Here is a 27,314-nt window from a genome sequence, read left to right as displayed (position 1 = left end):
ATCTACACACAACTTTTCACAACTGCTCAGTGTAATGACAACAAGCAGGACTTTCCCTAGGCTGCAAGACTGAGTCAATGCTGGGAAGTCTGTAAGTATGATTCAGTGCATGAATGGAACAAAGAAAGATGACTTCAGCTGCAACAAATGCTGAAAAGGTGATAAAATTCAACATCTGTTGTTCCTAAGAACACAGATGTGCTCACAGACACAGAACAGGACATCACTTCCTTCGTAGGGAAAAGAACACGTGTGTGAAACAAGCGGGTATTAAGGATTACTTCTCAATAAGCTGGGGTGACACTGAGCCTCGGAGAGGCACTGAACACATGGCTGCTGCAGGCATGACCTCATTCCCGCTCCCGTGTGCTCACTCTTTACCACAAGCCATGCACTGAATCCGCACTTCCCTAGTCTCGGCTGCTTAACGAAAGGAATGGCGACTGCAGCCCAGGTCAGAAGCTGCCTGACCCTGCAGCCCATGTTCTACACAGCCTCAGCAGACACTAGCAACCAGTTAACATAAGTGTCAAAGGAAGAATTTAGGGTTCAAGTAAGAGCAGGACTATAGGTTTTAAATAACATCCTAATTACAAATCCAATAAATCAACAGGAGACTGCATTATTTGTTTTGAAATGCAAAAGCATATGTAACTAATACTGGTTCAAAAGTTCCCTTTGCGAAACAGAAAAATTACAATTTGATCAATGGAGGAAAAAAGTGGCAAAGTGGAGCCCCCTTAAGAGTCGTGACAGACAGAGCCTTAATTTGGCCATATGTTCTTAGAGCAACTTAACAATTTGGTCCTGCAGATGCCGACCTGGATGAAAGACAGTGTAAGAGGGAAACAGTTATGTGTTTAGATATCAGGCAGCTCTCCCAAGGATTTCCTACACGAACATCGCTTAAGAATCACGCGCTAACTTTCATTATGAATTTAATGGATTTCTGAGTCTATGCTGCAGCCTGAGAGCCACACACCTGGGATTACAGGTTCTTCTTCATCTCTGCTTTTTATGTAATTTTCAGTCAGCAGAAATCCCAATTTATGACTCCAGGCAATTAACATGACTTCAATTTTGTTTTATTACTTATAAAAAATGACAAAACCCACTGTATGCAGCTGTTATGAAATTAAATACTGAAATATGGGCCAATATGCTTTCTCAATTGCACAGCAATGTATAAAGTTCTTGGTTCCTGGTAAAAACAAGGCACTTCACTGTCACTTTACCACATGGATTCATCAACAAACAAGGTAAGGTTTTATAGCCATGTGTCTGGGTGCACTCTCTCTGCCTCTCCTAAGACAATTTAGTAGACTGGAGGATTAATACTTGGTTGTCTAGGCAGATTTTCTTTTCTTGTGGTCCATAAAAACCAGTCTTTCATACACTAGGTAGGTTGTTGAAGATCTGTTTGTATCTTATGTGTATGGGTGTCTAAGGGTGTGTGCACTCCACATGTGTGCAGGGTGGTGGGTCATCTGGAAGCAGAGTTATGGGACTTGTGAGCTGATGTACATTTTGGGAACTGAACCTGAGGCTTCTGCAAGAGCAGCAAGTGCTCTTAATCACTGAGCCATCTCTCTAGCTCCAAAAGGCTTGTGTGAGTGTATGTGTGTGTGTACATGTGTGACCTGAGACAAACTCTCATGTAGCCCAGGTTGGCTTAAACTTACTATATAGCCAAGAATATGAGTGTTTAAGTCCCGTTTCTACCTTCCAGGTGCTGGGACTACGGATGTGAGCTGCCGCACGTGGTTCTGTGCAGTCCTGGTGAGAGAGCACTCCACGAACTGCTGTACACGTGGCATACTAGGGTAGGTCTTTATCAATGAATTACATCCCTAATCCTAGGCTTTGTTTATAAATTCAAAGAGCCAACAGGGAGATAAAGACCATTTAAGCTATAAGAGAAGAATACCAACAACTCCGATTTAAAACAAGTGTTTGTGGGGCTGGAGAGCTAGCTTAGTGGGCCTGTGGTTGTAATCCAAGTGCTCAAGAGGCAGAGACAGGTGGACCCTGTTCACTGGCTAGTCAGCCTGATTGTTGGGTACCAGGGCCACTGAAAAAGTCTGTCTTAAAAAAACCAAGGTTGAGAGGCGGGAGTGATGGCTCAGTAGTTAAAAGCATTGGATGCTCTTCTAGAGGTCAGGGTTTGATTCCTAGCACCCACACAACAGCTCACAATGTCTGTAACTCCAGCTCAAGAGGTCTGATGACTTCTTTGGACCTTTTCTGGCACCAGGTAAACACATGATGCACAGATTACATGCAAGCAAAACAGCCATATATATCAAATGAAAAAATTATTAGAAAATTAGAGAGCAAAAAACACCCAGTGCTGATTTCTGGCCTCTACCTGAACAAACATGTGCACGTACCTACATACATATACAACACACACACACACACACACACACACACACACACGGTAGAAGGCTACTAAAGATGACATTTGAGTTTAAGTACTGAATGCTGTACGCATGTGCACACACACACACAGATAATGTACACATGTATACACATACTTTCCCTCACATAAAATAAAGCAAGTGTTATCGTGCAAGTTATATGTTTACTAGAGCCTTTTCACTGGGTAATAATTTCACTAAATGTGTAAGGGAAAATGAGATAGTTTGCTGTGAACCATAGTGTTGGATCATTACCATGGCAACAGATGCTACAGGTGGCTGGTCCAGGAAATGGGCTGGCCTAGGGCTGAAGGGAGGGAATGTTCCTTCTTCATTCTTTAATCTTTGTAGCGTCATTATCTGATCTGAAGAACCCATGGCTAAAAAGACTCGAAGACTCCCATTTTGTTGGCCTGAGAACACATCAATCACAGGCATATAGCTGTCGACAGCAACAACTGGGTACTTGGCATCAAGCAGCAGGCGAGAAATCTTGGGGTCTCTAGGGAGTAAGACATTGTGAATGAACAAATAACAATCATCAGTCATGTCAGAATCCTTAAATGGCTCATTTTCTCAGCTTGTTAGAAATGGACTAACAACCAGAAAAGTAAATTAATAAATTAAAAATAAAAATAAATGATTCTGTCAGTTACCAAACTAAATTACAAGGCAGGTAAATTCAATCAGCAGTAACTACAGGGCTGGTAATGTGTCCAGTATCTCTGTGCCATGGTGGCACCACGTCCAGTGTCTGCAGTGGAGCAGTACTTTAGAGGGGGCTTGCTGAACTGCCCTCACAACAGGGCTGTTAGCACTGATCTGAGAAAGCCCATGTAAAATGCCAGCCTCAGTCCTCGGTACACAGTAAACCCTCATAAACTGGTAGCTACTGCTGTTTTGTACTTGATCAACCAATAATGGAATCTAATGGGCTAAGAAGGGAAGTGATGGAAGGGTAACAGGTCAGAGGAATTTCACAAGTGAAAAAGGGGTGGCGTGTGTATGTGTGAGCTGTGTACATAGCGGTGGCGGAAGCGAGCTGAAAGGCTAGAACAGATAATGACGACCATGTCAACCAGCAGTACCTCCTCAGCCTGGTTAGGTTCAATGTTCCCATCATAAGTACTTACCTATTCCATGCCTCTCTCACTAGATCCTCATAACTGCTGCACAAATGAGTCGGGGACTCAGCATCACACTCATTTTAGAGATTAGGAAAAGAAGCAAGAGACACTGAATCCTCAAAGTTTTTTGAGAATTCGACTTTCTTCATTTGTAATAAAACCAGGATCATTATGCTACCTCCTGAGAGTGCAGTGAAGCTCCAGTGAGATAATGTACATGAAAGTGCTGTTGGTAAAATGTATGTTTACAATAGATCTGCGCTGCTCACTGCTAAAACAATTAAAAACTTGGACTCTGAATCAAACAGAGGCATGTAGGCAAACAGAGGCATAAGGTTATTGTGTAATTCAAATGCTGATTTCTCTACCCACCATTTCTGGTTGTAGTCCTTGTTCTGAGAATCTCCTCTCAGTGTTGTGTAAACACTGCTCCCTAATTGTCCCCTGATATGCCAATAAAGCAGCTTACAGCAAATCACTGAGCAGGGGAGAGAGGAGTGCTGGACTTCCTTCCCTCCAGGGGAGGAGAAGGTAGAAGAGGAAGTAGGGGATTCAGGCCATTGGGAGCGGTTCAGGAGACGTCAAGAGAGAGCAGCTGGGCAAGAAAAGGCAGGAAGTACAAATATGTCTGGGATGTGTGCCGTGAGGACACAATACTACTTTAAGAGGGTTAAGAATGGAGCTAAAACTGCTTAGTATTGTGCTGTAAAGCTTGATAAACAAATAATATAATAGAGTACAAAATTTTTGGGTGATAGCCGGGACAAGAGAGATACTGAGAAATAAACACAATTTTATAAAAATAACTCTTACAAAATCTGTATGAATAAAAATAACCGAGTTAATCAGTGTTTTACCAGTTATTAAAGAGATGCACATATAATTAGCAAGTCTCAACCTGTTACATAAATCTTGAGGACAGCTGCTATATTGCCATTTTATGATGGGGAAGCCTACCATTAGCCTGGAAGGCTACCTTTGGCAGAAGAGCTTTTGAGTAGAGTGGACGCGAGGGCCAGGTGATCCAGTTCCAACCCTTGTTCCACTATTTACTAGGTATGCAGCAAGTAATGTAACTCCTTTGAATCTCATTCTCCTACACCTGCAGCAGAGGTTGCTATGAAGTTAAATGCTGTAAAGTCCTAAGGCTCTTAGTAAACACCTGAGACTCAGGAAGTAGGGTCTGTATGGCTACTTTGCCACAGAAGAGCAGGAAGTGGCTGTAACTGAGAAAGGCCCTTCGAGGGATTCTATTCATGCTTGCATACTCAAAGAATTCAACTTCAGTCTATATAAAGTTAAAGATGCAAAATAAAGAATACTCCAAAAGGTCCTATTTACTTGAATGACATGTAAAACTGATGAAGGGGGAGTTTCACCAGCCCGAGCAGCTTGTCCTGTCCTGGGCTCCGCACCTTGTTCCAAGTTTCAATTATCATCACATTGTTCTTAAGTCTTTCCAGGTATTTGGAAGACAGAGAGACAGGAATCATCTGGGGAGAACAATCAGGAAAAAATTTCTACAGCTAAAACAATTTATACCTTTCTTCAATAAGTATTTACTGAAAGCCTTCTACATCCACACACAGTACTATGCTGAAGATATTAAAATAAAATGCAGTCTGTATCCTCATAGAAACACAGTCTGCTCTAAGAGACTACTACACGAAAGACAGACACAAACCAGAATGGGTTCCTTCTGATGACAGCGTTCATTCATGCAGGGACATAGAGAAGGTTGTTAGGCATGTAAAATATGGTGCCTACCAAACTTACCCACCCTTTCCTAAGGCAAGGTGATCTACTTTTAAATCCTATTGCAAGATGTGTGTGCTTTAAAAATACTTTTATTGTCTTCAATTAAGGGTATATGAGTACTATCTGTGTGTGTGCACATATATGCGGGTACCCATGGAGAGCAGAGGCCTGGGAGTTACAGGCCACTGTGAGCTGCTGGATGTGGGTGTTAGGAACCAAACTCAGGTCTTCCGCAAGAGTACTGCATACTCTTAACAAGAGCCCCCTCTCCACCCTGCAGAAAACGTTGTTGGCAACAAGGATGACTTTTGTCTGGAAAAAAATGAACCTTTTATCAAAGGGCTGCCAATCCAGTGGCTGGAGAGCATTTAATAAAATAAATCTGTTTAACTTGCGTGTTATAGCAAATAGCAACGCCAGCTCTTCGTTTGGATTTTCCACGTAAATTTATTCTAGAATGAGCTAGCTGGCAGGTAAACCAGGGACCTAGAGCCAAGAAGAGTCCATCAAATTAATAATTGTGGCAAGAGGACCCCAAGCGATAGGATGTCCTTGAATTCTTTCATTTGCACATCCTTATTGAATAGCTGGTACACGCTAAAGTGCTTTAGAGGTGCTAATGTCCAGCAGACGATCAGAGAGCTGATCCTTGAGGGAGGTGTCTGATTTATGTAGAGGACAAATGTGAAAGTTCCCTTCACTGAGCTGAAGATGTGGGCACACATGTACCCATGGGAGAAGATTAGAGGGGTGCAGCAAGAGCAGTGAGTGGGGCTAACAGTTAAAGCTACAGATACGGGAGAGTGTGCTGGCCCCCATTTTCCTGATGGAGGGTGCCTGCCAGATATACCCACCCTTCCTAAGGAAAATGAGCTAGGTTTTTCCCTGGCCTGAAGACTGAAATTGATCAACTGCTGAGTCAGGAAGAAAAGCAGAGTGGTTTGCTAGGGATGCAGCTCAGTGGTATAGTGCTTGCCTACCACACGTGAGGTCTCAGGTTCAATCATCACTGTCGTTAAAAAAAAACCATCACTAAATTCTACAGAAAAATGAAATCAAGGGATGGATATTAAAATAGGGAGAAATGAGAATATATATAACTTAAAAAAAAAGAGTTTGGAGATAAGAGAAAGGCGGGGAGTTTAACTGGCAAAGTTTTAAAAGAAACCGAAAGGAATAGAACCTAGAACTTGGGCAAACAGAAGAGTGGTAAACAAAGAGAGACAACAGAAAGAAATAGAGTCTTAAACTTCAGGCAGTATCTTCACATCAATATGGCATATCAGATAGCTACCAAAGTTTCTTTCTGTATGAAGACTCAGCACTCAAAGACAGGATCATGAGTTAGGAGACATTTGTCTCTTCCCCCTATAAACCAGTAATGGACACAAGACAGTTACCTGAGAAAAATTAAAGACAGGCTGTGTTGTGCCCCACGAGATGACAGATCTGGTGACTTCTTCTGTGCTGAAGAGCTTGCAATTTAAATAAACATTGCATGGTGGGTGTTTCTCTGATTCTCCAGACACAAAATCTTTCCCATCTGGCACCATCAACAGTACATGCAAGAGTAAAGCATTTTCTTTTGCTGACCCATTTGTCTGGGGTACTACATTATGAGGTGGCACAGCCATGAATGCTGAAGAACTGGGGGCAATAGGGCTTGCTGACTCTGTGTGGGAAAACACTAAATTCTGTGTTTTCTTTGCAGTTTCCTCATGAATGTGATTTAAGTTCTGTGGATTTTTGGTACAGGCGGTATCCTGGCTTGTTTCTGGCAGTATCACATCTGGACTTGTAAAAGCAGGAAGTGGAGCATGTTGGGTGCTGCTACTTAACTTAGCACTGCTGCCAGTGAAACCCTTGCCGCCTAGAACAAGCTCTGTGGTGACCTGGAAGACACAAGAGGAGAAGCGTCCCTAAGAAGCAGCGTCCGTAAGAAGGTCTTGCAGACCTGGAATCAGAAGTTTTGTAGCTGGAGCAAATTGAAGAATGAATTCATCCACCCTCAAACACTAACAGACATATATATGTCAGCTTTCCAGACCGACAAAAGCTAGGCAGATTATTAGTATATGAAGACCTGGAAAAATCATCAAAAGAAATCAAAAGAAATGCTAAGAAAAGGATGAGACATGTATAATGTCACAGACTCTGACTGAAGAGGCTCCTACTGGCTAAATCAGAATTAGTAACAGCAACAGATTATATAACCTGTTGAATAATGTAAGTGTGGGTCTGCTGGATGAGCTTTGAGTCTGATGTCTCTGGAGAGCCATTTATTTGTGCTCACTCTGTGATGACAGACTCCCTTTTCTTAGTGGGGTTCTAAAAGTCTTCCCCAGATCTGGAATTCTGAGAATTCCAAACATCTGGATATTGCTAGAAAGATCCCACCTGGCTAAGGATCTTAGTCCAGCAGTGACCTTCAAATGTCCTTGGAGATTTTCCCTTTACCCATAGGATAATAAAGTACTGTATTTTCCTTCTTGTGATAGGATCATGCTACTGCTAATGCACCGTACCACTACATGCAATGACTTACTTCAGAGTGCATATGAGACCTTGTTTTCCACAGCCAAGCTCTTTTACTTTGCCAAGTTTCAACCTTTAGTACTTCTCAGCTCCTACCATGAAGCGCGCTTCTCAACCGTCCTAATGCTGTAACCCTTTAATACAGCTCATGTTATGGTGACTCCCTTGCTACTTCATAAGTGTAATTTTGCTGTTATGAACTGCAATGTAAATATCTAATATGCAGCCCCTGTGAAAAGGTCATGCAACTCCAAAGGGGTCATGACCCACAGGTTGAGAACCACTGGTATAGAGCAAGGCCAGAAACCAGCTCCAGCCCATCAATCCAATTTATTGTCCTTAGACTTCATAGTCAAGAACGGACCAAGCAGGCGTGAAAGAAAATTTGCGTAAGGATTAGTTCTAGGCCAACCTGGGCTACACAGGGAGATGCTGTCTCAAAATACAAGTTGGGTTTGGGGATGAGTGGCACGAACCATCATGGCACATCAGTGATTCATGTCCAATTTTTCAACATCATCACATGATGTCATCTATAAAATTTGTGATTGAGAACCCTGAAGTTGAGTTATAAAAACATCGCAAAAAACGTAAACAAAAACAGCCCCTCAGGTTTTGTGTTGGGTCACATTCAGTTATCCTTAGCTCCATGTACTCACCGGGCTATGGATTAGAGATGTCTGTATTGGATTTGTCTGACTTTCTATTTGTAGGGACAGGGGAGGCAGAAGGAAGAATAATACAGTGAGCTTTGTACTTGATTCTCTAGGTGATTAGGAGCAAGGAGAATGTTTCAGGGCATGAGTATGGAAATTTCAAAAACTCACCAGAGTTGGGAAAGGTGGCCAGTTTTCAGGAGGCTGAGGCAGTAGGATTGCAGGTTTGAAAGGAAGCTTATTCTACATAATGAGTTCTAGTCCACCTTGGGCTAATTCTGGCTCCAACACCAAACCAAAAAACTTAATGGGATACCAAACCAAGCTGTATTGAAGCCACATATTCAAATCCTGCCACAGACATCCGGGTGCTGACCACTGGGACAGGACCCTACCTCGGGATCCACCCGGGGCCCCTGCTGCTTTTCTTTGTTCCTGCCAACTCTGCTCTAAGTCATCACCTCTTTTCTTCCACTTCCCCTTCACTCCCTGTAAAGTACCTTCCACATAGAAATATTTTAACATGAAAGTAACATGTCACTCCAGTGCTTTGGTGATTTTTTCTTGGCTAAAATTGAAACACTGCTTTGACATAAAAAGATCCGACTTTCACCCTCACCTGCCATACCACTCTATTTTCTACCATTCACTCTTGCTTGCTATCCTGTGGTAATCATTAGTCTCACTTTAGGACTTTTACATGAGCTCTTTTCTTCAAGTATCCCCTTAAATCCCAGCTCCTTAGAGAGGGCTTGTCTGAACATCTTCTATTTCCTCCAGATACTAGTGTGTGTATTTGTTTCCTTCAAGGCACTCTGCCGTTCTTCAACTGTGGCGACCTTGCTCTTCTTGTTCACATCTGTATTCTCAGTGCCAGGCAACAACTCATGCTCAGGAAATACTTGTGGCTTTCTGGATGTATACCCACGTACCTTTAGGGGACCAAGTGAAGATGGACCATTTTCTTGTTGTACCGGAAGCTGGCTACTGAAAGAAAGCAGCTCCGACTGAATGATAGCTCGCAAAGGGAGAGATGCAGATCCAATGAGTTCTGGCTGATGGAATAAGGAAAGAAAAAGTGTGAGGAGGAGCCATGAGGGTTTTCTGAAGTGAAAGCCTGTGATGGCTTGAGAGAGAACAGTGCTTTATGAAGTACAAAGCTCTATTATGATGCGACTGACAATGCTTCCATATCCTGCCAGCTTTTCCTCTCCCTTCCGCATTTTACCATCTTCCTGTAGGAGAGTATGGAGGACTTCATAAGCAACAGAAAGTTACCTTTCTCTAATTAAAACTTAGTTCTTACATACTGATTTCTTCAGTAACATTCCTTAACTAATGTTTTAAGACTAAGACAGTCACACTTGATATACCTGATGTTATTGAGGCTATGAAGGAGCAAAAGGCTATCATAGGAACAAGCTGAAATATAAACTAACATACCTTTACAGAGGAAAATTGGCAGTTATTATGAGGAGCTTTGTATTTTTGACAGTAGTAATTCATTTGTGGAATGTATACTAGAGAAAATATATAAAAGCTATACAAAAACTGCATGTTAAAATAATAATTTTAGGAAGAAGTCTAAAAAGATCTTGACACCTCTCTCTCCACTAACCTTCTATGTCCTACCTGGTGTTGGGTGTTGGAAGGAATTGGGGTGGAGAAGGGTGGTAGATATAAGAACCCAAATAAAGTAGATAAAAATATGACAGCATAAGATGATTTTGTACTGTTTATACTCTGGGGTGTGGGGACCACAACAAAGGAAAAGGTGAACTCACCCCATTCACACCAACGCTGGGATTAGACCATCTGCACTGCTCTTTCATTGAATGAACTGCCCACCTCATCTCCATGAGGTCACTTGCAAATGAACTTTATAAACTTTAACTATTTGAACCTATAATTTTATTATTTTGGGTGTGGGCTGGACACTTCAGGTGTTTTGCCCACAAGCAGAAAAGAGAACTTCAAATTAAGGCCTATATAAAACAACCCATCTGATACTGCCACTGCCCTACAGTAATGGGCAGTCAGAAGCTGGGCTTTGCCAGCTGTAGTTGGCACACGCCTGCAATCTTAGCACTTAGAAGGCTGAGGGCAAGAGGGCTACAAGTTCAAGACTAGCCTGAGTTACATAAGTGAGACTCTGTCTCAAAAAAAAACCAAACAAAAACCAAAAACCCCAAACCAGAACTTGCATGATGCCCCCTCCGCCCCTGCTTTTGCTACAGTGGGAATCTCAGACGAGTCACTGAACTGTGTTAAGTCTCAGTTTCTTCTTCTATACAATGAAGGTGATAACGGACATAATTCACAGAGCTGCTGTGATTAGATGGTGTTACTTGAGCCCAGAAATCTCATTTTATTTAGGAAAATGTCTGGTATGAATGGTAAGGCTCAAATGACTTACCTTTTTCTGTGGGGTTTTCTTTGCATAAATCTGGAAGGTGAGGTTAGACTCCCACCAGTGTTGTATCATTGGGCCACCAAACTCTATTGGACATACAAATCGCTGCTGGAATTTCACCACTGTGAAGGAGAACAGGCACATGGCACACAACCTGAACAGAGCTATCATTAATTTATGCTTTGACTCCACCCACCATTTTCAAGTTCTTTCAGGAATTCAGTCAGTGTGACTTCATGAAATTAAAGGCTGTAGAAGAGACAAGCCTGGGTACAGTAGCAGAAGATAAGCAGGGTAGTACTGTTCAGCTTTGTTTCATCAAACATGTGAACACAGACACAGAAGACTTCTCCATGTACGTCACTGTGGCCAAGGCAATGCCATTTTTTAAATGTTTGTTTATTTTGAGATCAACAAACCCTTTCCTCCTCTTAGTCACTGTGTTTCATCATACAGCAGTGGTAACTCTAAGAGATTACTATAAATAATACCATCTACAGCTAGGCATGGTGGTCCAATCCTGCAATTCCAGCACTTGGGAAGTCAAGGCAGGATGACTGCAAATTTGAGGTTAGCCTAGTCTATATAGTGAGATCATTTCGAAAAGCAAAACCAGGCCAGGGATAGCACACACATGTAGTTGCAGCACTCTGGTCAGAGGCAGGGACAGCAGAAACCAACTTCTTACCTCCATCCGTGATCTTACTGGAGGCAAGGCGAACCACCTCGGTGATTAAAACTGTCTTTCCCGGTCCACGTTTGGAAAAGCCCACAGGGAAGTGATACTCCACAAAGAAAGTGCTGGAAAAAAAGTCGATTAAATCAAACAGGGCTGCAGGTAAGGGCACTTGTTGCTCTTGCAGAGGACCCAAGTTAGGTTCCCAGCACCCTCATGGAGGTTCACAACTGTCTTTAAGGCTAGTTCCAGGGAACCTGATGCTCTCTTCTGTTCTCTTTGGGTACCAGGCAAACATGTGGTGCACATACAGGGAAAACACCCATACACATAAAAAGAAAAAGATCTAAAAACAAATTAAACCAAAGGTAGATGTATTTTCTGCCTCTTTGTCTTTGAAGTTCCCATTTTCAGGATCAAATTGCCTGCGAGGTCACTTAGAGACCACGTTTGTTTTTCAAAGCTTTCATCATTTGCCGTGTGGGATGGAGCTCGTTTCTGCAAGCACCTGCAGCACGTTCAGTATCAAATACCTCCCTGGCTGAGGTGCAAAGCTACAACCATCTCAGGTGTTCACCGCTCTTGCTGTAACTAAGATGGCTTCCACTCAAGTTTTCTTCATTCCAAACTTACCCTCATGCTGGGAACTTCAAGTCACTTTTATGGATTGAAAAATGTACATGAGAACAAGTCATAAATACTTATAGTTAAGACTCTTTCTACTATCAGCCACATTTTCTCTGAATGCCACATTTAGCTTTCTTATTTAGGTATACCGTTTTTTTGCTGCTGCTGGTTTTGGTGGTTTGCTGGGAAAGCTTTTCTTGCTTGGTGTCATTTGGGGACTATCTGGAGGAACTCCCATGGTTTCAATGATGATTCTGACCGAATGTATTCTACCCAGGAGAGCCAGTCTATCCACACTTAGTGATATCGCCGGGGTATGTTCTGGAATTCTTGAGGGCACTTGCTGGTCAACCAGATCCCTGCAAGTTCACAGACAGGTAGGCAGCAGTTAGAGGCCCAGCTGCGAACCATCCAGTTGCACGGGAGGAAAGAGGATGAACAGCGAGGATTTATTTTCAAAGTGAAGTAGGAACAGCTGCATGTTTTACTTTGAGACAAAGTCTCACTATGTACCCCAGGCTGGTCTGAAATCCCTGATCCTCTACTTCAACTTCCATGCTGGGCTAGAAAACAGCTTTCATGAACAGAATCTGGTCCTCATCTGAAAGTATGTAAAAATATTCTTTACCTGTAAGATTTATATCCATACAGTGTAAAAATGGGTGATACAGAATTAGATTTTTCTAGAAGGGAAGTCTAACTTATTCTAGTTTACCCATTATCCTAATCTTGCTATCATGTCACTGTATGTATTCCTTTTCATACTTTTTGTGAAAAAACTGAAATCTTTCAATGACTTGACCTAACTTAATCACTTGGGTAGTCTTGGCAAATCCAGGCCATTTCCCTTGAGACAACGGCTCTGCTTTGCTTTAGCTACGTCAACATTCACAGAGGCTCACCTGCTTTCCTTGACAGCTGCCCTCTTCTTCATCTTGTGCTCCCTAGAACTGCCAGAGGCTTTTGACCGCTTTATTGTTTTAGAAGGTTCCATGTCATCATCTTCACTGAGGAAATCACTGGGGCTGACATCAGATTTCTAAGGGAAGATAAACAGAAGTCATGGCACTGAAAAACACTTGCTTTAGGGAAAGCAGTTACAGTTGTTTGTCCAGAAGCATGTAGCAATTTCTTTTTGCAAACACCATTCTCTTAAAAAAATAACTGATAGCAGGGACATATTCTGTATAGTTCCTGGTTACACAAAAGTAATTTGCAGTTCACAAGGATAAGCTCTAGGTCCATTCGGAGTAAACAAGAGAAAGACACAGATATTCTCAGGGAGGCCTCTGCACCGACTGCCCGCTGTGTTTGGCACTAGCTGCACCTGTAGAGCTAAGTATCTGGCTCGTTCTTGCCAGGTGCTCCATCTTGTTTTCACAACTGGGAAACGCCAGGTAGCTTGTTTGTGATTCCTAGTTATAAGGGGCAAATCCACAATCTGATCTCCATGAGTTTTGTAGTCTATCTTTCTACCACAGTAGAAATGGGGAAGAATGGTTGTTACAATGCCACCTAACTGGGTACAAAGATTTTTCTCCCCTCACCCACTATCCATGTTCTTAATTATTCATTCTGCTTTTAATTGTGCTTAAAAAATTAATGGCTATATTACACAAATTACCTTCGTGAAAGAAATCAGTTGAAAACTCCCCTTTAATTTTGTTTTTGATAAAAGGCTCCTAATGTAACTGACTAATTAGCCTCTTGCATCATAAAATGAAAAACAGAGAAGGGGCATTACGATTATTTGGCTTCATATTAAAAGGGTACACGGTATGCGAACACTGTGTTCAGGAAAGCCAGATGCTCAAGCCTGTCATCTACAGCTTCTACCTTTCAGCATTTTGGAGTGTAGGTGTTGAACCAAGGAGCACAAATTAACTTGAAGTTTAAAGCAGAAAGCTTTTTGCTCAGAAGTCTTCCTTTAATAGTAGCTTTTCAAAACAAGTACAGATGTGTGGCATGGTGACACATGCTTTTAATTCCAGCAGTCGAGAGGCAGAGGCAGCCAGATCTCTGTGAGTTCAAGGTCAGCCTGGTCTTTATGGGGAGTAGGACAGCAAAGGCTATATAAGCCCTGGCTATAGAGCCCTGGCTCTAACAAAACAACAGTAAAAATGGCTTTATATAAGACGATCAAAACCTAAGTAGGTTCATAGTTTTAAATTAATTAGGGCAAATATAAATTGGGTTGTTAAAAAAGCCTGGAATACCGGGAACCAAAACCACACAGCATTTCTAAGCTGTGACTATTACTCAATATTAGCACATGAAATATTAAGTCCTTGCTCTTCCTGATGCCATGAGATGAGACAGCCAAATCAGGTCCTTACCAGAACTGTCAGTGCTGTTTAGACTTTTAGCCTCCTACACTATGAGCTACATAAACCTCTATTCTTTATAAAGTTAGCCTACCTCAGGCATTCTGCTATAATAACAAAAAATGGACTTATACAAGGAGCATGACAGCAACCTCCAGGATGACTTCTAGAGAGCAATTAGGCTCATTAAGTGTATTGGTGTCTGGAAGATGCTAACCCAGCAACAGGTCATGCAGCATGACATAAAAAAGAAGACCGGAATAAAGCAGAATTGCCTGAGAAGAATTCCCTATCTTACAAGCCAACGGAGGGTTTTGTCACCTGTGAGTAGAGATGTTTATGGACTTTTCTGCAGAGACACCAAGTGGGTCCAGGGCAAGCCTGTACTAGTCCTTTCTTAGAAGCACTCCCAGGAAGCCCGAGCGAGATACTGGGACACAGGCTCTGGGCTTGTCAATCTGTTATCTGATTCTGGCCCTGAATCCTTGGGATAAGATTACTAGATATCCTCAGGACAAAATGCTTGTGCCCCTAGGCCTGTCTCTTTTGTGATAATACTTTCTTCCTTAGCTATCATTATTATTAAATAAGCTATATGTAAAAGTAAGAGCTTCCTGCAAGTATCATGACTGTCTACTAAATGCCATGTTTTCCAATTTGTAGGGCTTCAGGTTCAATGACTTACAGGTGCTGTGTAGAACAAGTTCTCCAGGAGACTCTGGTCGTACTGAGGGTCATTCAGATCACTGCTGCAATAGACATCACTCCCAGGAGATGGGGAATCTGGAGGAGAGCCTAATCCACTCCAGAAATGACCTTGGGATAATTCAGCACTGGAAACAAGAAAAACAAAGCCAAAGGACTTCAGCACAAGATTCAAGCAGAACTACTCTCGCTGGTAAAGTTTCCTAACATTCTAAATAGGAAAGAACATATGCTAAGGACTCACTCTAAATTGAGCACTGGGTGACATTTTCCAACTCTATTTCCCCTCTCTTAGGATGACGTCAACTAGCACTCAAAACCACTATTGACATGCATTGTGCTCTCACTCAGCCATCTACCGGCCATCTATTATGTGCTATGGTTGCCATAGAGATGGCTAATCTAGGTCCAGCTGTGTTCTTGTGGTGTCTGTGCTTTGACAGGGAGGGAAAAAAATGGTAACTATCATTTTGCAAAGTAAATGTTTTTGTGAAAAAAAAAAAAAAAAAAAAAAAGGCTAATTCTCACACACATACACACACACACACAAACCTTCTTTAAATAAACACATGTATTTTGGAATAATGACATGATTAATTTTATATTGAATATAAAAATAACATTACAAGGAATTTATAAAATAAGGAGGTAAATATATAAATAACTATAAACTCATATTTTAAGGAATAATTTCTTTTTAATGTTTCTCTTATAGTAACTAATACTTCACTTTATTGAACTTAATATTTTAATGAACATCTATTAATAATGAAGCAGTAATATTATTACTGTGTGCTAATTACTGACTTATTTACTATTCCTCTGCTTCTTTTTCAAGCTAGCTACCATTCTTTTTCTTCAATTTCTTTTAAAAAATGTGCACAATCATTACTTTCAAATGTGACAATATTTACAAGGACAGCTCATAAGAGTGGGTTCTGTCCTGCCAAGTGGGCTCCAGGGATAGAACAAAAAATGGTTCGGCTTGGTGAGAAGTGCCTTTTTCTGCTGAGCTATCTTGCTAGCCTCTTGGAACTCCAGAACTACTCTTTTTGGAAAGTATTCTTGGCATTCTTCTCTTTTTAAAAATTTTAATTTTATGTCCATCAATGTTTGCATGCATGTCTGTATTTGGATCTAGCGCATGCCTCTGCAGGTCAGAAGAGGGCATCAGAGCCTCTGGAAGCTGCCTTACAGCTGGCTGTGACCTACCATGTGAGTGCTGGGAAGCAACCCAGGCTGCAACAGTAGCAAGAGTTTTTAACAGCTTAGCCACCTCTCCAGACCCTCTTTATTAAGGAAACGCTGTACACAAATTTATAATCTCTACTGTTCAGTATGTAGTCCTCCATAATGTTTTTTCCCTTTTGCAATTATTTCTTTGAATTAACATACATGCTTATGATTTATTATAGTCATGATTTCTGCTTATGTTTCTTAGCCATAAGATAAGCCCACTATTAGCATGACTGCTTTATTTTTCTTAAACATATTTCTGTAATTTCAATTATCTAGATGTTGAATCTTTTGAAAATGTTCCCAATTTTAAACTTTACTTTGATATTTTCCAGTTTCATTCTTTTTGTTAAAAGTGTCTGGGATTTTTTTCTTCTCTTTCTCTTCTAAAATGTTCTACTGCCTCTTGTTTTCTGTGAACAAGTTGGAAGCATTCCTCATGTCTTCAAATCCAGGCCCTGAAATGCTGAAGAGAAGCTCAATACTCAGGCTGGGAGCATTGATCATTTTGTTAAGTAAATTTCAGGTTGTGGTATCTCAACCTCTTTTATCTTGACCAGAATGAATTCCTGTCTGGGAGGTAATGTGGCTGTCAGGGTGCTTAGCAGTCAAGAAGGAAAAGTGGGCTTGAGGCTAGAGGGATGGATCATTATCCCATGTACTTCTTTAATCTTAGTTTCCGTCAGTGTGGTGCTCACCTCTACCCTGAGCTGTGCTGGACACCCATCAATCTAGGGTGTCTACAGATAATAAGAGTCGATCCAGTCTTTGACAGCAGGAAATGTCAATCCTCTTACTTCTAGGGGGAAGCAGGAGACTTACAATAATACTCAACATGTATCAAGAGATTACTCAATGGCAAACAATATCCTATATGGTGTGTGTACAGGAATTAACTCACTGAATTCAGATGCCATGCCATGCCATGGTTGCTGCAGAGACTGAAGGAGACAGCTACCTCTTACATCATGGCTCATCACTGTGGGTGGTCAGTCAAGCTTATGCAGTCAGACTTGAGGCACAGCTTTTGCCTTGCTGGGTGAGTTAGCCTCGTCTTTCTGTTTTCTAACTTCTAAATTTTTTTTTTACGGACATTTCACGCTTTCATCTCTTTTCAGTTCTTTTGATTTTACACCTCTTCTAGTCTTTGACCACCATCATACTAAGGTTTAAAAGTGGACATGGAAGTATATCCATTCTTACTTTCATTCTGCTGTTCACTCCCCAGCTAAGAAATGGAGCTAAGAAATGCCCTATTTTTATCCTTTCTCCTGAGCTAGAGCTCTGTATGTGAAGGAGCTTACTGAACCACTGCACTTGAATGTTCCTCAGGCAACTTGGGTTTATAAACTTACAAGCTCAAGCCCGAAACATCTTCAAACTGTTGCTTTACGTCCAAAAGGGTTTATAATTACCATTATGACACAAAGGACAAAAATCCTAGGAGTTTTGCTTTTCTCTCTGCCTTTTGCTACAACTGATATCACAGAATCCTGAGATTTTAACTCTAATTTCTTCTCTTCCCACCTCCACTGGGAAGGAAATGCTCTTCCATCTCTTATTCCATTAATTTTTCAGTGTTACCAATTTGATTTTTCTACTCTTCCATTGAGAATATTTTGGTATCTTCCCCACTTTTAGTTTGAAGTCCAAGTTCTTTACCATAATGGTCAAAGCCCTTTGTCAACACAGGTGATGTATATCTTGCCACTTCCCTATAAGCTTAAATTTTAACCAAGTTACACAAAGTGGAAAAGCCGGGCACTGTAGTGCCTGTAATCCCGAGGAGGTAAAGGTAGGAGGGTCAGGGGTCAATATCATTCTCAGTCACATAGCATGTTGAAGGCTACCCTAAGCTACATGAGACCCTCTCTTCATGCTTTTAATCTCAGCACTTGGGAGGCTGAGGCAGGTAGATCTTTGTTAAGTTTGAGGCCAGCTTGGTTTACAGAGCGAGTTCCGGGACAGCCAAGCTTACACAAAGAAACACTGTTTTGAAAAACCAAAAACCAAAATCGTCTAATCAACCAAACAACCTCCCAAAATAACAAAAAAAACCAAACCAACCAACCAAAATAAAAAATAACAAGTCTTAAACAAGTGTGCATTCTTATGTTTGTCATGTATGTATAACATATTGCTTTACCTCTCCAGGACAGTAATGTTTACAGTAGCTACTCAAGACATGATACATGATGAGCTTGGTTTCAGTGCACATGTTAACAATATTCGCAATAATGGCCACCAATAATCAAACTTCTATATGCTAACACTGTGCTAACTCCTAGTTTGCAAGCTCTTTTGGTGCTTCTGTAGTTAACTTAATTAAAATTCATGTTCTCTTTATCACACCACACTAACATGGACAATGAGAAGAGTGGGGAGAAAAGAACAGAAAGATGGAATGAGGCCATTTTGTACTTAATGCCCAAAGAAAATGGTATACACTGGCTTTTTATTTAATAGGCAAACAGTCTAGTTTAAGGACCAGGAGAGGACTTAGTCCAAGGAAGTATTGTTAAAAATGTACTCAATGAATTGGAAAAAGTTTTAAATGAAAGAAAGCAAGAGAAGAGCACTCACCTGCCTAGCAGCAGCTGTATAGCTCTGCTGTCAGCTCCTGAGTCATCCTTACAAAGCGTATTCTTAGTCGTAGGGAGGAGGTGGTCCTCACTGTGGTCTTTAGGTTGATTCTTAGATGAGTTCCTGGTTGCAAGGTGTGGAAAAACACTGTCATGAGTGGCCAACAGATGGGGAAAAATTTAAAAGCTACCCACGCTCAGAAGAGTAGAAGGCACTAGTCTGCCTTAGAAAATTTAACATTTTTAGATTTTATCTGCCTTAAATGTATCTAAAACTTTATACTTTTCAATGTTCTTCCCAATATCAGAACCCCATTTCATCCCTGAAGGAGGGAAAAAAAATCTTCATTTTATATAAAGCATTCCACCTTAGAGAGTGAAGAACTTATCCGTTTACGTGTTTAGCAAACGCCAAAGCTAGGTGTTAGGTTCTGAGTATTTTCTACTGTAGGCTCACCACATTAAGAATTACTTGCTGTTTGAAAAAAGAAAATTATTTGCTGGTAGCTGTGTGTGGTGGTGCACGTCTTTAATCCCGGCACTCTGAGAGACAGAGACAGGCAAATCTCTGAGTTTGAGGCCAGCCTGGCCTATAAAGCAAGTCCAGGATAGTCAAGGCTACACAGAGAAACCCAGTGTCAGAAAAAAGAAAAAAACAAAACACCCCCTCCCCCACAAAAAATAATTATATGCTGAACATTTCTGAGATTATCACATTTCGTAACAACAAAAAGAAGGTAAGTCAACAGCTCAGAAAACGAGCTGCAGGGGTGTGTTCATGCCCTAACTTACATTGCTGATGATCTGAAAACATCCTCCGTCACAGGAGGAGGAACTTTGTCCAGCAGCATACTAGTATCTGGGCTCGAGTTCATTGCAGAAATCAACATGGCATTCCGCAGTTTATTGCCTTGTTCCAGGAGAGCTGAAGGCAGTCAAAACAGAAGATGAAAGCATCAGAAAGGGTTTCAATAGTCAGTACTTGTTCTCCTGTGGGTGTCTGCAGTGGTTTCTGTGTCTGTTCCCCTATTAGACTGGGAATTCCTTGAGGATGTTTGCTTAACAACAGTGTTTGCTTGGCTTCTGCCTTGTGTTTAGAGATGTTACATCAAGGAGTGAACGCTCCTTGCTTTCTCTCCCAGAGAGACCGATCTTACGATGGGAGTCATTACGTCTCCCAGTTCTCCCAACTGCTGACTGCAAACAACGAGGTTAATGGTGCCTATGGTTCATTTTTATAACCAGACACCTTATTCTTTCTTTTTTTTTATGAGAGTTGGCCTTACCATGTGCCCGGAATCACTCACACTATTTCACCTGTATCAACTCAGTAAATCCTTTCAACATTCCTGAGATGGTAAGTAACCTGCCCAAGCCACACATGATACCTGTACTATGAGTACCCCTTGTTGATGGTTTCGCTTTCCGCAATTTCAGGCAAGAACATTAAACGGAGACTCTGTATTCCAAGTTCTAATTTGTGTGCTATTCTGAGTAGTGTGATGAAATCTTAATCCATTCTACTGTGTCCTGGACACGAATCATCCCTTTATCTAAGGCTGGCACACTGCATAATCTACCCACTTCTGAATGTCACAATTCTATTTCATTTCTTAGACACGCCACTGTGAGAGTTCAAGTTGTTCCACTAGGTAGCCCTTTACCCTAATAAGGGCCCCAGCACACAAGAACAGTGGTTCTGACAACCGTAATGTACCATATAATCATAATTATGTTATTATTAGCTATCATTGTTAAGATCTTACTGTTCCTTATACAGTTTCTGATTTTCCTCCCAATTCTCTTTATTTTTTGCTTTCTCATTCTTGAATTGAGCTTATTTTTCTTCTGTTAGAATAAAAATTTCTCTTGGAATGCCAACATTTCAAGAGTAATTTATTCAGTTGTGGATAGCTGGATGTCAGTTATTACTTAGATACTTTTCAGGGCAGCTTGTAAAAAGGAAATAAACATTGAAGAAGACAAGGGAGAGGAACCAGCTCAAGTTCTTCACACAATGGCCTCCAACTGGCTTCACTGCTGAAAAAGTCATTCTCTGAAACATGGTGTCAAATCTCCAGGCATGACAAGAAGAACACCTGAGTCCTCAAGAATCTGGACACAACAACTTCCTCTTTCCCACACTGAGAGGCACTCAGGTACGTTCAGAGCAATGTTTCTTGCACTTGTTACCCAGGCGCAAAGGGCACCAACCTGCTTTTTAACTTATGGGTCATGACCACTTTGGTGGTTGAATGACACTTTCAAAGGGGTCGCAAAGACTATAAAAAAACATATTTACATTACGAGTCATAACAGAAGTGAAATTAGTGTTATGAAGTAGCAAGGAAAAAAATGTTATGGTTGGAGTCAGTGTAACATGAGGAACTGTATTACAGGGTCACAGCATTAAGAAGGTTCAAAAATGGTGTTAAAGGATTACATACAGCTTCTGGTTTTCCTCCCAACTCCCCTTGAGTCATTCTTAAGCCCAGTATTCTCAGGTACAATGTGTAGTTGGTGTTTCAGAAATCCTAGCTGGCTGACTGACTCCGCTCCGCACCCTCCTTGCTGGTGTAATGTAGTACAGCAAAACTGGGAGGATCACTACGTTTATGTAGTTACTGTATTTCTCAGTGAACTTAACTCTAGACCTACTGAAGTTTAGTCTCCCAAAATCTTATGGCTGGAAGGGACTTTTAAAGATCATATCTATGCCAGTTGTGCTGGCACAGGTCTATAATCTAAGCATGTAGGAGGCGGATCAAGTATTCAAGATCATGGTTAGCTACACAGTAAGTCTAAGGCCAGGCTGGGCTATGAGGCCCTATTAAAAAATCATATCCAAGTATATATTTGATCACCGAATCAAATATGCACGAGGACTATCAGAAGGCCATCCTGTCCATTCCTGGCTATTTATAGTTGCAGTGAATTCACAACCTGCTGAATCAGCCTTCTGCTATTACTACACTGGACTATCAAATTAAGCCACACTGTCTTTGTCTTTTCATCTTTTTTTTTTTTTTTCAAGGCAAAGTAAGCTGTGTAGCATTGGCTGTTCTGTAACTCACTCTATAGACCAGGCTGGCCTCAAACTCTGGGCTTCACCTCCCTCTCTTCTTGGGTGCTGGGATTAGAGGTATGCACCACCAGAGACCAGCTTTATTTCATCTTCAAATATACTTATCCTAAGAACTCTTTGTAGAGGAGCACACCGGTAACCCATAGGCTGTGCCCGGCATATGTTACCTGGCTTGAACAGTTGTGCAGCGGTCTTAAAACATGCAGGTAGGCCTATTTAGACGCTAGCCTATAGTAAGAAGCCGCAGAGGGCCTGAGGCTTACAGTCCAAGGCTGTAATGCACTGACACTCAGGAGAGATTGCAACTTTTGGCAGGACAAGAGCTCATTAACTATTAGTTCACGTCTTCATTTCAGAATGAGGTTAGCAGCACCAGTGAGATAGCCCAGTGGGAAATGGGGAAATGGTACTTGCTCTGCTACCACAATCTGAGTTTGATTCCCAGAACCAGCATGGTTGGAGGACAGAACCAACTCTTACAAGTTATTTTCTGACCTTTACAGGCATAGCATATGTGTGCCTGCACTCAAAAACACAAGTAAATAAATGTAAAAGAGGGTAAGCATCTCTACCACACGTGGCTTTACTGACAAAATTCTGAAGCTAAAGCATTTGGCAAGGAGCAACTACGTGACTTAGTGATGCTCAAGGAGTAGAAACTTTTCTTCAGCCTAAATTTCTCTTGGAGGGTCTTTAACCAATGAGTCTCCTTAGAGTGAACACGCATCCTTTCCTTTTCCTCCTTGTAATGCTTGTGGGGCCTCACACATGCTGGGCAAACATCCTACACTGAGCTATGCTTCTAGCCCTCTTCAGATCGTCTGTCTTTCTTAAGGAAGCCTGACTTGGCCAATTTATGCAGCGCTTTCCCTTATGCATCCTTTCCCGTCATCTTCCTGCTTAACTATCTGCCGTCATTGCCACCAACTAACATATTTATGTGTGTGTATGTAATTTACGTATGCATGTATGTATTTATGTAGTTTGTCTTCTCATCTAGAACAGCAAATCCCTATGACACGCTCTTTTTAGAGAAAATCTTGAGCTGCTACATCCCTGACATAGAGAGGAGCACCAGACATTTTGTAGGTACGAGGCAGATACCTGCTTAAGGAATGAACAAATGCCCTCCTCAGAGTCTGGTACACAAGTCACTACCAAAGAATCCAGGGAGAAGCCGATTAGATGCTGAGTGTGGAGAACAGTCTCTTCCTTGTAAGTGGCCTCTTTAAATTAAAAGACTAAAATGGCTTATAATCTTACAGTGTGTATGTACATATATATGATGTATTTATTATTATTGTGTGGTGTATGTTGTGTGAGTGCAGGCCCATGTGTGCAATGGTGTGCATGCAGAGGTCACAGGACAATCCTCAGTAGTTAGTTCTCTCCTCCCACCTTTACATGGGCTCCAGGGAGGGAACTTGGGTCTCCAAGCTTTCATGGCAAGTGCTAGGCCACTGAGCCCTAGCCCTACAGTATATGTTTTAAAAACAGAGACTCTTAAGACCTTTCAGATGAAAGATATGAACAATATAGCTCAGTGGTAGAGTACGTATGCAGAAGGCCACGGGCCTGATTCCCATCACCACAAACATATAAGACCAACACGTCCCTAATCATATAAAGTATGTATCTAAGTAGCTACTTATAGGATATTTTTACGAATGGTACAACTATCTATTAGTGGGAGTGGAAACCCATTCCTGTCTTGCTCTTGATTTCACAGAAATAACAAAGTTAACTACATACACTCCCAGACCTGAGGTAATACAATGCTGTTTCCATTTGCTTTTGAATGTGAAATACTTTTCGAACGTGAAATGCTTTCAATAGGCTTGCTCATGTGCTTGAAAACTTGGTCACTAGCTGGTGGCACTTTTTGGAAGGCTGTGGAACTTGGCAATGGAACCTAGCTGGACAAAGTGGACCAGCAAGGGCAGGCCTTGAACTTTTTTAGCCATGGTCCCACTTTCTGTCCTCTCTCCGCCTCCTGATGCATGGCCCAATGTGATCAGCTGGCTCATGCTTTTACTGACATGCCTTCCCTACCAGGATGGACTATCTTCCTGCGTAAACCATAATAAAATAAACCTCCTTGTCATTTGATCGCAGCGCTGATGAGAAAAGAAAAGTATACATAAGTAACATGTCTCTCTTCTCTGTTGTGCTCTGTCGTACGGCAAATGCCACAGCAGAATTTAACCCCCAGCCTTAGGGCTCACCTGCAGCACTGACTGTCCCCATGAAGAATAACTGTTTTTAGAATGTGGAATGAATTGGTACCACCATAGCTGCCTTAAATTATTTAGGGACAGGTAAGGACTAATACATTTCTGTAAGAAAAGCTTTACCCTCATATCCAAACTTGCCATGTAAGGATCTAATTTACAGGTTCTCAGGTATACATGGATGAGTAACATATCCCCAGAGGACATCAAGGGAAATAAAGTAAAGCACAGAAAGACAAAATATCCTATCTTCTCATATATCCATGGGAGCTTGAAAGTTCATCTGTAAGCGCAGTACACGAGAGGGCAGGGCCAGTGGGTAGAGGCATGGGTGGTAAGGAACAGTATCTAGTGCCCACAGCACCATAGGATAATTGCACTTGACAACTGAATGTTGCGAAATAGCTGGTAAAGGATATTTTGTGTTTTTAAAATGTGCGTGTGTGTGTGCACGCGCACACGTGTGTGGGGAAAGAGGTGGGTACATGTCACCTGTATGTGTGTGGAGGTCAGAGGGCAAGTTGCAGGAGTCAATTCTCTCACCATGTGGGTGGCAGTTCAACAAGGCTCAGTGGAAGAAGCTGAGTCTTGCTAGCTCTATAAAGGTCATTTTGAACATTCCTAACACAAATGATAAATGTCTGAGATAATAACTGTTCCCTGATACGATCATTACCCACTGTATAAACATACTGAAACATCATATTATACGCCACAAACACATTCCATTGCCACTTACTAATTTAAAGTAAAAACATCTACGCAGTAGTCACTTAGCAGGTTGGTAGAGTTGCCTTTACATGAGTCCCTGGATGACAGCAAGTCTCACACTTTTATTTGGCTGTTTAGTTCATAAGGAAGTCTTGCTTCCCTTTGTGGGATGACTAACAAGCAGAGCAAACCCAATAAACGCAGCATAGTCTTAGGTCACAGACAGACACATACCTGAGAGCAGGTCCTTTGTTGGGGGTCTGTTTGAAGACAGGATGCATGAGTCACTGTGACTCTTGGCAGCTGCACTAAATTGTGGCTGAAATGCAGAACTGTTCAGGAGGGACAGCTGCTTCTGTGGGGCTTTGCCTCTCGGAGTTACAGTCTCTGCACTTGGCCCTGAATTAGGGTTATGCTGTGGTCCACACAAAGAACTCTTTACCTCATCAGAGGTCTCTGCAAAGTACAAGTGGTCCTTTCCCCTGTTAGGAAGAAAGAATGCCAGCAGCTTACGCCCTGTCCTGGGACTACTCCACCTTGACAGAGCTCAGAGGATCAATGAGGGCACTTGTAGCTGGGGCCTTGGAACAGGTGGCTTTTTTTTTTTTTTTTTTTACAATATGAGTCTGTATATCTGCTTTTAATCTCCTCAATTAAAGAAATTATGGATTTTTAACCACAGTTATGCGTTGTACCCTAAGTGACACAAAACAGACACCAGCACCCAGGGGAAAAGGAATGTGTGTGTGTCAACACAGAGTATGATATAATGTGAATGCTTCACAAGGAATTATTAAGACAAAAATCTGTTTCTCATACTCTATTCTATTTTACAAAATAATATCCTTCCTCCTTTCCTCTCACAGACAAGTATTAGAGTATCGGTAAACTTTTTAGTCGTATGTGTACATTGGTTTCTCTACTAGACTGTGAACAGTCCTTAAAGACAGGACTTGTAGGGGTTTTGTGACTGCTGAAATTGGTTTTGGTCCGAGGCACACTAAACATGCATTCTACCTCTGAGCTACACCTTCAGCCCCAGGAGGTGTGTCTTGTTCATTTCTGTGCCAGCACCAGGATGGCAGTGGGTATTTAAGAGTTCTCTGCTGAATGAGTGACTGTGTTTCTGTCTTCAACACAAAAATCCTAGTGAGAACAGTGAGAGTTGGCAGACGCACAGACTTGGACATGTGATTTTTACCTTGGTGTGGTTGACCTACTGATGCTGCCTGCTAACTCCTTTCCATCAATTTTGATGGTAGGTACCCCACAAGACCTTGACAGAATCATAGACTGGGTGTTGCTGGATTCAGTATTCCCTTTGAGTTCTCGCTCAGATAAAAGCACATTTTCTGTCACGTCAGTAGTAGGAAGAGGCTTGTAACTGTTGTAAGTTTCTGACAGAGGCTCCAGGGCAAGTGAGACCTGAAAGAACATGAAACATGAAATTTTCTTCAGCCTCCAGTCACTAACTGTAAGAGTTCCCTGCTGACAAAAGTTAATGCTCACCCATTCCTCACAAGATTAGATCTAGCTTTCTGCCTACCTCAAAAATCTCTCTCACTATGCTCCCAGGACTCCTCCACCCCGGGACAGATGAATCACCCAGGGTTTCCTCTAAGCGCCCTATAGTCACTGCTTTGTGCCTTTGTTTACTCCATCCTTTTTTTCTTTAAGTCTAGATAAAGATGTCAAGGTCATTGCCTTCTTCATGTTTCTCCTCACTCTGTATCTACCCACCCATACAGCCACTATTCACTGACTATTTTCCCACGGGCCAAGAAAGTGCCATGTTTCTCATTCAGACACACTCCGGTGACGACACAACTCTCAGGAGCTTATATCATCTTAACTATGGGGGCGGGGGGAGCAGAACCCAGATGCGGTGGTGCATACCTATAACGCCAGCACTAAGGGTGCAGAGGCAGGAGAATTATGATTTCTATGCCAGACTAGGCTATCTAGTGAGACCCTTTATATATATAAAAAGCCAAGGTTTAGAGAACGTATTTGCATCTTTGGCTTATCACCCTAACAGATTATGAATCCCTTGAAGGCATGAACAAGTCTTTAGTTTTCTATAGACTAATTAGCACAGTACCATCTGCGCGGCAGTGATGTCTAATATGTCTCAGATTCTGATAAAGGAATGACATGGCTTCTGCTCGAATTATTACTGTCTACCGCTTGGCACAAGAAGTGCCTACTGTCATACTGGACATAAAGAT

At 41.7% G+C, this 27,314-nt stretch overlaps 1 protein-coding gene across 1 annotated transcript in view; it reads right to left on the bottom strand.

Moving 5' to 3' along the window:
• C2cd3 (C2 domain containing 3 centriole elongation regulator) overlaps window positions 1-27,314 on the bottom strand; it is a 96,258-nt gene that overhangs the window by 50,541 nt on the left and 18,403 nt on the right. Inside the window, exons 4-16 of the mRNA XM_060367661.1 lie at window positions 26,288-26,511; window positions 25,321-25,568; window positions 19,852-19,984; window positions 19,061-19,183; window positions 15,222-15,369; window positions 13,115-13,251; window positions 12,362-12,571; window positions 11,598-11,710; window positions 10,913-11,031; window positions 9,429-9,551; window positions 6,706-7,197; window positions 4,889-5,040; window positions 2,676-2,922 (exon numbers count right to left, since the gene is read on the bottom strand). Coding sequence (XP_060223644.1) covers window positions 2,676-2,922; window positions 4,889-5,040; window positions 6,706-7,197; window positions 9,429-9,551; window positions 10,913-11,031; window positions 11,598-11,710; window positions 12,362-12,571; window positions 13,115-13,251; window positions 15,222-15,369; window positions 19,061-19,183; window positions 19,852-19,984; window positions 25,321-25,568; window positions 26,288-26,511 — 2,469 coding nt within the window. The remainder of the gene's footprint in view (window positions 1-2,675; window positions 2,923-4,888; window positions 5,041-6,705; window positions 7,198-9,428; window positions 9,552-10,912; window positions 11,032-11,597; window positions 11,711-12,361; window positions 12,572-13,114; window positions 13,252-15,221; window positions 15,370-19,060; window positions 19,184-19,851; window positions 19,985-25,320; window positions 25,569-26,287; window positions 26,512-27,314) is intronic.

The sequence above is a fragment of the Meriones unguiculatus genome, chromosome 14 (assembly GCF_030254825.1).
Source record: "Meriones unguiculatus strain TT.TT164.6M chromosome 14, Bangor_MerUng_6.1, whole genome shotgun sequence".
NCBI lineage: Eukaryota > Metazoa > Chordata > Mammalia > Rodentia > Muridae > Meriones > Meriones unguiculatus.
The sequence above is the reverse complement of the archived record's forward strand: the minus strand, read 5'-3'. Positions and strand labels throughout refer to the sequence as shown.